This window comes from Babylonia areolata, chromosome 14 (assembly GCF_041734735.1).
Source record: "Babylonia areolata isolate BAREFJ2019XMU chromosome 14, ASM4173473v1, whole genome shotgun sequence".
Taxonomy (NCBI): Eukaryota; Metazoa; Mollusca; class Gastropoda; order Neogastropoda; family Buccinidae; genus Babylonia; species Babylonia areolata.
In genome coordinates, this window is record NC_134889.1 from 26698170 (window position 1) to 26710375 (window position 12206).

At 43.7% G+C, this 12206-nt stretch overlaps 2 protein-coding genes across 2 annotated transcripts in view; one reads left to right on the forward strand and one right to left on the reverse strand.

The window, feature by feature from the left end:
* Positions 1-1665: 1665 nt before the first annotated feature.
* Positions 1666-7589, forward strand: LOC143289954 (uncharacterized). The gene is made up of 3 exons (XM_076599219.1): positions 1666-1862; positions 4050-4167; positions 6221-7589. The coding sequence occupies exons 1-3, from the start codon at positions 1682-1684 to the stop codon at positions 6315-6317; spliced, it is 396 nt and encodes a 131-aa protein (XP_076455334.1). The 5' UTR covers positions 1666-1681; the 3' UTR covers positions 6318-7589.
* A 2349-nt stretch (positions 7590-9938) lies between these two features.
* Positions 9939-12206, reverse strand: part of LOC143289959 (complement C3-like) — a 75970-nt gene continuing 73702 nt past the window's right edge. Inside the window, exon 39 of the mRNA XM_076599228.1 lies at positions 9939-12206. This exon is cut by the window's right edge and continues 1499 nt beyond it. The gene's annotated coding sequence lies outside the window, so the exon portion shown is untranslated.

The following is a 12206-nucleotide window of genomic DNA, read 5'->3' on the forward strand; positions in this document are numbered from 1 at the left end:
TAGAAAAATCCACTTCGATAGGAAAAACAAATTAAAAACCGCACGCAGATTGGTGGCGCTGTAGTGTAGCGACGCGCTCTCCCTGGGGACAGCAGCCCGAATTTCACACAGAGAAATCTGTTGTGATCAAAAGAAATACAAATACAAATTCAAACATTCAAATGTGAAAATCAGTGCTTTGACAAAATATCTACAATCACCGGTATGTGTGACTACAACTCCCCCCTTCTCCGCTACCTTTCTTATTCATTTACTTATTTTTAATGATAACCATTCAAATGTGAAAACCAATGCTTTAACAAAATATCTACAATCACCGGTATCTGTGACGGAACACTAAACAACAGCCCTCCCTCCCTCCCTCCATCCATCCACGGCTGAATATCACTTGAAACTGAAATACGTCAAATAAAAAAGAAATCAAAGAATGAACGAACACTTGCCCCAATTCGTATACATACACACAGACGGACACACAGACGTCCTCAGCACCCTATGGATCAGAACCATTCTCCTTCTTCTTCTTCTTTTTTTTCCGCTCTCATGACCAGCCCACCAACTGAAAAAGGAGTGAAAATGTCACAGTTCAGCCATACAAGGAAAAAAACAGAAGGTGGAACCCGCCTGTGATAACCACCAGCACAAAGGCAATCTAGGCAATCTTAGATAATTGTGTAGGAAGGTCGAAAGAGAGAAAAGAAAGAGTTGGGTGTTGTTATTTTTTTGCCTGTCTTTCTTTCTTTCAGGGTGTAATAGAGTAAGCAAACAATGCTTTTAACAGTGACAGAGATAGAGAGAGAGATGAGGTGGGGCGGGGGGGAAGGTTGGGGGGCAGGAGTCACAGAGAGAGACTGAGAGGCAGAGAGGGAGAGACAGATCGAGACTGGCATCATGCAAGTAAAGAAAAACCTACATTATAATCATTATGGTGCTGATAATTATGAAAGGACGAGAGACAGACAGACAGACAGACAGACAGACAGACAGATACAGAAACAGAGACAGAGAGACACACGGAGATACAGAGACAGACAGACAGAGACAGACACAGAGAGAGACACGGAGAGACACAGAGAGAGGGGGAGAGAGGGGGGGGGAAGGGAGAGAGAGGGGGAGAGAGGAGAGAGAGAGGTGGGGGAGAGAGAGAGGAAGAGAGAGAGGGGGAGAGAGAGGGAGAGAGAAAGAGAGGGAGAGAGAGAGGGGGAGAGAGAGGGAGAGAGAAAGAGAGGGAGAGAGAGAGAATGGGGAGAGAGGGGGGGAAGAGACAGGGAGAGAGTGGGCAGAGAGAGAGGGGGGAGAGAGAGAGGGGGGAGATAGAGGGGGGCAGAGAGAGAGAGGGGAGAGAGAGAGAGATGGGGAAGAGACAGACATAGAGAGAGAGAGTGAGTGAGTGGAGAGAGAGAGGGAGAGAGAGAGAAAGAGCAGGATTGACACACGTACATACAGAAAGGGTGGAGGGATGGAGGTGGGGAGGGAGAGTCAGGAGACAGACAGAGTCACAAAGGAGAAAATATTTGGGTTGGGTGAATACATATTTTTGCCCTCCATCAAAAAAAACACTAGTAATCACTTGGGGGAGAAAAAATTGCCTCTTATTATGACTGTTTAATCAAACGAGGGGCATTTATTTGCCTGCACAGCTCCAGAGGTATAAAAGACAGTCTGCCGTGCTGTTTTCTTCATGCTTGGAAGACAGGTTTCTCATAGCTGCTACGTAGTAAGTAGTCAGTCTGCCGGAAGGAAAAAAGGGAAGGACAAAGAAAGAGTGAAGATGTTCCTGCTACGTCTGATCCTGGTGGCTGTCATGGCAACGGTGGCCACAGTGTCTGCGAGTTGCATGGCTGGAAAGGCCTCGATGTCCGGTGGGTGATGGTTCTTGTAGTTGTTGTGCTGCTTCTGCATGCTGTTTCTTCTCCTCCTCTTCCTCTTCCTTCTCCTCCTTCTCCTATCCCTCTTTCTTCTTCTTTTTCTTCTTCTTCTCCTTCTTCTCCTCCACCCCCTCTTTCTTCTTTTTCTTCTTCTTTTTTTTTCTTTTTCTCCGCCTCCTCCTGTTCCTCCTCCTCCTACTACTTCTTCTTCTTCTCTTTCTTCAAAAGTGAACGCAGGGGTGGAGGCAGAAGAGGAGGCAGAAGTGGAGGCACAGGTGGAGGCAGGGGTGGAGGCAGAAGTGGAGGCAGGGGTAGAGGCAGGAGTGGAGGCAGGGGTAGAGGCAGAAGTGGAGGCAGGGGTAGAGGCAGGAGTGGAGGCAGGGGTAGAGGCAGAAGTGGAGGCAGGGGTAGAGGCAGAAGTGGAGGCAGGGGTAGAGGCAGAAGTGGAAGCAGGGGTAGAGGCAGTAGTGGAGGCAGAAGTGGAGTCAGGGGTAGAGGCAGAAGTGGAGGCAGGGGTGGAGGCAGGGGTAGAGGCAGAAGTGGAGGCAGGGGTAGAGGCAGAAGTGGAGGCAGGGGTAGAGGCAGAAGTGGAGGCAGAAGTGGAGGCAGGGGTAGAGGCACGTGTACAGGCAGAAGATGAGGCAGAAGTAGAGGCAGGGGTAGAGGCAAAAGTGGAGGCAGGGGTAGAGGCAGAAGTGGAGGCAGGGGTAGAGGCAAAAGTGGAGGCAGGTAGAGGCAGGAGTGGAGGCAGAGGTAGAGGCAGAAGTGGAGGCAGAAGTGGAGGCAGAAGTAGAGGCAGGGGTAGAGGCAGAGTGGAGGCAGAGTAGAGGCAGAAGTGGAGGGAGGGGTAGAGGCAGAAGTAGAGGCAGGGGTAGAGGCAAGAAGTGGAGGCAGGGGTAGAGGCAGAAGTGGAGGCAGGGTAGAGGCAAGCGGAGCAGGGGTAGAGGCAGAAGTGGAGGCAGGGTAGAGGCAGAAGTGGAGGCAGAAGTGGAGGCAGGGGTAGAGGCAGAAGTAGAGGCAGAAGTAGAGGCAGAGGTAGAGGCAGAAGTGGAGGCAGAGGTAGAGGCAGAAGTGGAGGCAGAAGTAGAGGCTAAAGTGGAGGCAGAAGTAGAGGCTGAAGTGAGGCAGAGTTTGAGGTTGAGTGGAGGCAGAGTGAGGTGGTGGAGGAGGGGTAGAGGCGGGTGGAGGCTGGGTATAGGCAGAGTAGAGGCAGAAGTGGAGAGGGGTAGAGGCATGAAGTGGAGGCAGAAGTGGAGGGAGGGTAGAGGCAGAAGTGGTGGCCAGAAGTGGAGGAGGGTAGAGGCAGAAGTGAGGCAGTGTAGAGGCAAAAGTGGAGCGGGGGTAGAGCATATGGAGGCAGGGTAGAGGCAAAAGCGAGGCAGGGGTAGAGGCAGGAGGGGTGGCAGGGCAGAGGCAAAGCGGAGGCCAGGGGTAGATGCAAAAGTTGAGCAGGGGTAGAGGCAGGTGTGGATGCAGGGGGAGAGGCACAATGGAGGCAGTAGAGTAGAAAGTGGAGGCAAATAGTGGAGGCAGGGGTAGAGGCAGAGGTAGAGGCATGGGTAGAGGCAGGGGTAGAGGAAGAAGTGGAGGCAGAAGTAGAGGCAGGGTTTTTTTATGTTGTTTTTTTTTAATTCTATTTTATCTATTATTTATTTGTTTGTTGTTGTTGGTTTGTTTTTTTGTTTTTGTTTTTTGTTTGTTTGTTTGTTTTTGTTTGTTTTTTAGTGTGTTTTTGTGTGTGTTTTTGTTAGTTTTTTTGTTTTTGTTTTTGTTTTTTTTGTTGCTGTTGTTGTTGTTTTTTTGGGGGGGGTTGTTTGTTTGTTGTGTTTGTTTTGTTGTTGTTGTTGTTGAATTTTTACGTTTACAGTTGACTTCATCAAGTTTTTGCGTCTTATAAATATTATCATTATTAGTAGTAGTTCTCTTTTATGTATTTATCAATTATTTATTATCTATTTACTTATTTCTTTTCATTTTATTCATTCAATTATTTATCTATTTATTTATCTCTTTTTTTCTCTCTCTTTTTTTTTTCTCTCAAGGCCTGACTTAACGCGTTGGGTTTCGCTGCCGGTCAGGCGTTTGCTTGGCAGATGTGGTGTAGCGTATATGGATTTGTCCGTACGCAGTGACGCCTCCTTGAGCTACTGATACTGATACTGATACTGTTGGTGTTTGCAGCTCAAGGACGCCGGGAGTGTCGACTGCCGGGGGGAGTGACCTTGGAGCCTGGACAGGCCTATCTGACCAGGAACTGTTTTGATTGCACGTGCCATAACTTCGGCTTCACCTGCTGCGGGTATGAGCTCCATGTGCCTGTTGTGTGTGTGTGTGTGTGTGTGTGTGTGTGTTGTGTTGTGTGTGTGTGTGTGTGTGTGTGTGTGTGGTGTGTATGTGTGTGTGTGTGTGTGTGTGCGTGTTTGCGTGTGTTTGTGTGTATTTGCGCGCGCTCGCTCGTGTGGGCGTGTGTGTGTGTGTGTGTGTGTGTGTGTGTGTGTGTGTGAGTTGATACTGACTTTTTTTTTTCACTTCTTATTACATGTGATTAGTGATATGCTTTAATTTTCTTTTCTGATTTTATGTAAATCATGTGATTAGAATCTGAAGCCCCACCACCACCACCACCACCACCACCCCCTTTCTCCCCGCCATGCCCTTTTGCTCCTGTTTTTAGTCACATTATTTCAATCGCTTTGGCGGGAGTGTCAGTCAGTGGTGCGTTTATTGCAGTATGTGTTGTGTAATATACACTGGCGTGCAGGGATTAGTGAAGGCAAAATACCCACAAGAATTTCCTGTCTTTTCTCTTTTAATCATTGGTGCGATTAGATCTCGGTAAAGTCCAATTTTTAGCATCCTAAAACCCCCGAAAACGGAGTATCGCTGCCTACATGGCGGGGTAAAAACGGTTATACACGTAAAAGCCCACTCGTGTGCATACGAGTGAACGTGGGAGTTGCAGCCCACGAACGAAGAAGAGAAGTATCCTAAAATTATTGCACCTATTTACCAGTAATTGTTTTGCGCATGTATGAAACGATATTACAGTTAGTAGATGTTGTAACCCATTTTAGGTGGATTTCGACTCATTTATTTACGCTGTTTTGCTTAATGTGGAGTGATGGCCTAGAGGTAATGCGTCCGCCTAGGAAGCGAGATAATCTGAGCGCGCTGGTTCGAATCACGGCTCAGCCGCCGATATTTTCCCCCTCTTCACTAGACCTTGAGTGGTGGCCGGTCTGGACGCTAGTCATTCGGATCATGAGACGATAAACCGAGGTCCCGTGTGCAGCATGCACTTAGCGAACGTAAAAGAACCCACGGCAACAAAAGGGTTGTTCCTGGCAAAATTCTATTAAAAGAAAAAAAATCCACTTCGATAGGAAAAACAAATAAAAACTGCACGCAAGAAAAACATTTTTCAAAAATTGGTAGCGCTGTAGTGCAGCGACGCGCTCTCCAATGGGAGAGCAGCCCGAATTTCACACAGAGAAATCTGTTGTGATAAAAGAGAAATACGAATACAAATACGAATACGAATATTGATGCGGATTCAGTCACTAAACTAACACACACACACACACACACACACACACACACACACACACACACACACACACACATACAAGCCGTATATGTGTGTGATCTTACATTTGTCAAGTGCATATGCTTTAGTAACTTGACAATTAAGCACATGATTTTTGACTGTAGCTTGATGAAGCCTTATGTACACGAAAGTGTGTCTTCACAAGTGACTGAGAACGTTGATGTTTTTGACTTTTTGCATTCATTATCAGTTGTTTCGCTTGTCAGTTTAACGACTTCTCTTTTAAGAAGTCCTTTAAGTAATTTCCTGTAATTGTATTTAGAATTTTTTTCAAATTTCACCTTCGTTTCACCCTCATTTGCCCAGTTTCCCCCAACCCTCCATTCATTCACATCTCCCACCCCTTTCTAACCGATAATACTCAAATGTATTCATAAATAATTTTAACAAAATGTCTTCAATCACTGATATGTGTGACGGGACATTAACTCTCTCCATACGAACGGCGAAAGAGACGACGTTAACAGCGTTTCACCCCAATTACTATCATCAAAATATTGCAAGCGGAAGGCTCTTATACTGAAGAGGTGAATGTTGACAAAGAGAATATCACAATTCTGACGACGGAAGCTAAAGGTTGGGTCATTCAGCCACCCACTGGACATCCGAGGGGTCTGTGTGGAGGAGAAGAGAGGACTGGCCGTACTGAGTGAGTTAAACAAAATTCCTCCTCCTCCTCCTCCTTACATTTGAGGGGACAGCAGCATTTGTGGTGTGGAACCTGACGATGTTTTCACTGTTTCAGTGTGGGCCCCATGGCCGGAGTGAGATCGCCGCCTCCAGGCTTCAAAGAGGAGGTGGACTGGAACGCCTGCACCGTTAAACTCGTGAGAGACAACTGAGGGGGGAGAACATTGATCTAATAACCGCTCCCCCCCCTCTCCCCGCCGCACCTCTCCCCCGTCCGTTCCTTCACCTGGACATACCCGCCCCCCTCCCACCCGCCACACACACACACACACACACACACACACACACACACACACACATTGAGTTTATATCCCAATATTTGCGGACTGTTGATCGTACTGTTCTGTTAACTCTGTCTTTGTATACACGCACGCACGCACAAACACGCGCACACATTCACACACACACACACACACACACACACACACACATTGATTTTATATCCTAATATTTGCGGACTGTTGATTGTACTGTTCTAGTTAATAGTCCTTTCTTTTGTACACACGCACGCACGCACAAACACGCGCACGTTCACACGCATAGACACATACACACACATTGATTTTATATCCTAATATTTGCGAACTGTTGATTGTACTGTTCTAATTAATCCATTCTTTGTACGTACGCACGCACCCACCCACCCACACACACACACACCCACACACATATTTCGTTTTCTGATATGAATTGCTAAAATGTGCTCTTGCTATGCTGTGGCCTCACGAAAGACATATTAGGGGCCCATTTCAGTGAACCTCAAAGTGTGTGTTGCGTTGCTTAATTATGCGGTAATGGTTTTGTTAAAGGGAGAGGGGGGGGAGGCGAGGGGGGAGGTGGAGGGGGGGGGGGGGTGGGGGGGGGGGATGTGGCACTGCAATGTAGCGACGAGCTCTCCCAGGGGAGAGTAGCCCGAATTTCACACAGACACATCTGTTGTGACAAAGAAATAGCCGAAAATACAAAACAGATTTTATTATTTTCAAACTGCTGATTTTGCTAAGTTGTCCTTTCTCAGTTTTTTAAAACATTCTTGTTGTTGGTTGTTTTTGTTGCTTTTTTGTTGTTTTTTTTTTGTGGGGTTGTGTTGTGGTTGTTGTTTATTCACAAATTTTGGAAACAAAATTACAATGCAAACGTTATTTTTAACAAATATTTTTGGAAGAAGAAGAAAAAGGATTTTAGATATTTTACGTGTGAGTTTTATGCAGTGTCCTTCTATTGTTGCTAACATTTTGCTATACTTTATCCTCGGGGAGGTCATTGTTTCTTATTAATTATTATTATTTTATTCGTCAACTGGTTAATTAAGGAAATGGGGTCAGGACGTGGTTGTCATGAAAAGGGTGCAAGAAAATTAAAAGAAAGTGTTCATTATTTTTCAGGTGATATTTGATGAGAACAATAAATATAAAAAGAATGAATACATTGCGTTGAGAGCTACACACGGTGTTGTTTGTCACATCTCTGTGTGTGTGTGTGTGTGTGTGTGTGTGTGTGTGTGTTCTGCTGCTGATGGTTATTGTCATTATTATTCGTAGTAGTAGAAGTAGGAGTAGTAGTATTTACAAAATATATCATTTTTGTGTCGTTATCGTTCTTGTTATTATTGTTGTAACAAGGACAGACTGGAAGATTAGGCAATGCATAAAATCTTTATCCTTGAGTAATCAAGTTTTTGACTCTCTCTCTCTCTCTCTCTCTCTCTCTCTCTCTCTCTCTGAACCTCTTCTTTCGATCTCAGTGCAATATATCAGGTGTACAGTACAGAACATGCATACGCTTCAATACAAACAACTGACACGATGTCCAACATTGTTATTGTGGTAACATAGATTTCTTTAATATTTTTTTATTTTTTCAAAGACAGAGTGTATGATACAACATAGTGATGACCTGGTTCGTTACAAGGACGTTTTGCATCAGTTAAGCGTGCAAAGATGATATGAATCAGTACAAACACGTGGTATTAAAAGCAAGCATGAGATGAATCAGTACAAACACATGGTATTCAAAGCAAGCACTTGAAAGTCACGAAGCTACGACAAGACAAAACGCTGAAATTTCTTTCTACAACATCTACAACAAATAGTGATCAAACATGTGAAAAGGTGGTGTTGTTGGTGTTTTGTTTGGTGTTTTTTTTTTTTTCCGTTGTTGTTGTCTGGTTGTTGTAGTTTTTACTTCAAATCAAAACTATATATTGTGACTTCAGATCACTTTGATCTTATATTGATTCTGCCTTTTTTTTTCTTTTTTCTTCTTTTTTGTCTCCATGATTCTGTTGTTCGTTTGTACGAACAAGCAGTCTTTTTTTTTACTATAACTATTTAGAAGTCTCCTTTCTGGTGACTACTGTCCATTAAAGTTTAAAGGTCACAAAACCATTTCCGACCAAAGGGGCAGTGAATTCATGTCCACAGTGTCAGGGGCTCGGCACAGGAAGGAGGGGCCCAGTCCTCTCCTTCCGCCATTCTAACCTTCCGGAAATACAGGAATTCCAGTGAACTTTCACACCTGGGTGGAGTGAGAAAATTCCGAGTAAAGTGCCTTTTCCTGCGACACAACAACATGCCGAAAGAAGGTATCGAATTCTGAGCACCGTTGAGCATTGGATCTAACGCCAAGCTGATTCGGCCATGACCAATCGATAATTATATATTCAATGAAAACTATCTTTTCTTCGCTCTTATTTGTTTCAAAATGGATGTGCTTCATCAGAAAAAAAAAGTCCTGGTTTATTTCTATACTGATTTTGTTAGTATCTGTTCAGTTCACTCACACTTATAAGCCTAAAGTGTATGACTCAAGCTGTAAACGATCTTCAAAAATGTTTTTTACATGCTGATATGCTTTCAATATGACGAACCAAGCACACATAAATGTAGATACTGTGAGAGATTCGTTCAAGATACAGTATCTTACTGAAAAGTATTTGCTTACTTATTCGTTCGCTTATGAATTGATGCACTTTAATGGGAATATTTTTTCCGAATAATTAAAGTCATTATCATTGTAATTTGCTTCCTTTCAAACAATCGGTAAATTATTTTTTGATCAACCAAGGATATAAAAACAGTTTCAGTTTCAGTTTCAGTAGCTCAAGGAGGCGTCACTGCGTTCGGACAAATCCATATACGCTACACCACATCTGCCAAGCAGATGCCTGACCAGCAGCGTAACCCAACGCGCTTAGTCAGGCCTATAAAAACAACAACTTGAAAATGTTTTCCCCAAAAACTCACATACAACAAAAAATCAACAAATGAAAACCTCTCAACAGTTTCAGAATAACAAATAATCACAGTGGACTTACAGCAGTATATGGTGCCTCAACTAAATGAGGAGTAATAAAACTGTAAATCAAACTGGAGGGGGGAGAGAGAGAGAGAGAGAGAAACACTGAGCAAAAGTAAGCGAGGATTTCTACCATCATTACAACAACAACAACAAACAAGAATAAGCAAGCAAGAAATTGTACCATCATTTCAAAAATGTGAATTGGCAACAATAAAATAGTCACATACAATACTGATTTTTTTTCCGAAAAAAAAAAAAAACAAAAAAAAGCCGAACAATTGTTATTAACACATTGTTGTCTTGACGGCTTTTCGTTGCCGTCAATTGCGTGTCACTTACAGTCGTGAGATAACCGAAAAAGTTTAATTTATCAATTCTGCGTGGATTGCTTCCCTTCGACCATTCGTCCTTTTCCGTCATATGTTCGAATGTTATTTTCCGAACACTGAGCAGCGATGTAAATTCTGTGTGTGTGTGTGTGTGTGTGTGTGTGTGTGTGTGTGATTGTGTGTGTGTGTGTGTGTGTGTGTGTGTGTGTGTGTGTGTGTGTGTGCAAATCTTTCGTATTGTGTTCTTCTCTTTCAAAGTGTATGGATGACAACGCATTATTCCAGCCTTGTGCAAAACGTGTGAAGTTGTCTTAATAACTATAATAACAAAATGTGCTGGGTGCAAGCGAATATTCGCAGTGGTAAAATATCAAATGCACATTTTTTTTCCCGAATGATAGATTCGATACATTACACGGATAATGCTGCAGGCCTATACTGAACTGGGAAATAAACATATCGTCGTTCACTTGCTTTGAAGTCAGTAAAAAACGTGGCCTTAGTTTTGCACCTTACTGTTTTGTGTGTTTCTGTCTGGTTTGTTTTGTTTGTTGTTGGTTTTCTTTTTGTACAGGTTTAATTTCCCAAAACGGACGATGTCTGAGAATGGCAAGCACAGTCTGTTTAACTCACTCAGTACGGCCAGTCCTCTCTTCTCCTCTACACAGACCCCTCGGATGTCCAGTGGGTGTCTGAATGACCCAACCTTTAGCTTCCGTCGTCAGAATTGTGGTATTCTTTGTCAACATTCACCTCTTCAGTGTAAGAGCCTTCCGCTTGCAATATTTTGATGATGGTAATTGGGGTGAAACGCTGTTAACGTCGTCTATTTCGCCGTTCGTATGGAGAGAGTTAAAAGTCCACTGAATTCATGCAATACTGAGACGGATTGGGGACAACAGGTACAACTACAACGAAGGCAGGAAGAGAAAAGAAGACAGACAGAGAGACGGAGAGAGAGAGAGAGAGAAAGACACAGACAGAGAGACGGAGATACACACACACACACACACACACACACACACACACACACACACACACAGAGACAGAGAGAGAAAGACACACACACACACACACACACACACACACAGAGTTAAAACATTTAGCTACTCTAACAGAAAAAAAATAATGAAGAGATATTCTGCCATCGAAGATATCGTTTGCGCGCGCGCGCGCGCGCGTGTGTGTGTGTGTGTGTGTGTGTGTGTGTGTGCGTGCGCGCACACACACGCGTATGTGTGAGTGAGGCAAAACTGGATTTGTAGTCAGATAATGTCTAAACAGCAACAACTGAACAAAAATGCTTACACTTTCTTTGAACGAACAAAGACAAAACAACGCAATAGCAAAGGAGAAAAAATAAACCGTGAAATATGTACAATATACAACCCAGGATAACATCCTGACATGTAAAGGACTGTCGATGAATTTAGACAACATGATTTTAGTTTAGCCACACCTGCTGTAGATAAAGGCACAGAATGCAGACAAGGTGGATATCTGTGCAGTTCGTGGCAGTCGTTTTGTGCGTGTGTGTGTGTGTGTGTGTGTGTGTGTGTGTGTGTGTGTGTGTGTGTGTGTGTGTGTGTGTGTCTCTGTGTGTGTGTGTGTAAAAATAGTGACTGCAAAACTCAAACGACTGGGAAACGGTGAACACCTCAACTGCTGCTGTTGCAGTCACTGTGGACGATTCCATTGTTGCTGGTGTTATTTTTTCATCGGTCATCATCATCAGGATTAACGATGATTAGTAGTATTTGTATTCTTGTTTCGTTCTTTAGTTTAACGTCTTTTCACTGTAAGTGATATTAGACGAGGGTAGGAAAAACCGCAATGAGAAGGAATCCAGCAAAAGGTTATGTGAGAGCCTCTTAATAAGAGCTCGTGAATCAAATGGTATTCTTGTTTCAAGTTGTCATTGTTGATGCTTTTGCTGTTGTGTTGTTGAGGAAAATTCAACCTGACACTCACACTACGACTGAACAGAGTAGCAGATGAAAATGAAATGCATGCTATACACATAAGAAAGAGAATTGAATTTCTCTTGTTGAGATAATAAAGTATTCTGTGTCTGTATCTGTAAGAGAATTATGACACAGCGTCAGTGATCATCAATCGCCAATGTGGCGATTTTGAAAGAGGGCGTTAGTCAGGGAGACACAGGGGAGGTAACCTACTTAGGGACGTTATCGGCCGTAGCTACTTTCGTTTTCTCCGCATAGGCGGATAGTAGTTTGCACAGGACAGGAATCAGTCCCCTGCCGAAGTCTGCACTAGTGGGTCACGGTTAAGTATGTGTTATTAAATTTGAATTTGGATTAATATGCGTCCAGCAAAGACAAGGTCAGGTTAAAACAAACATCAGAACAAATGCATTCAATGGGACCAACACGCGAAAACTATATAGGGAAA

Coding starts and splice junctions, on each gene's coding strand:
- LOC143289954 (XM_076599219.1), top strand. CDS start 1,682: ATGCTTGGAAGACAGGTTTCTCATAGCTGCTACGTAGTAAGTAGTCAG. Junction 1,863..4,049: donor TGGAAAGGCCTCGATGTCCG/GTGGGTGATGGT, acceptor TGGTGTTTGCAG/CTCAAGGACGCCGGGAGTGT. Junction 4,168..6,220: donor TTCGGCTTCACCTGCTGCGG/GTATGAGCTCCA, acceptor TCACTGTTTCAG/TGTGGGCCCCATGGCCGGAG.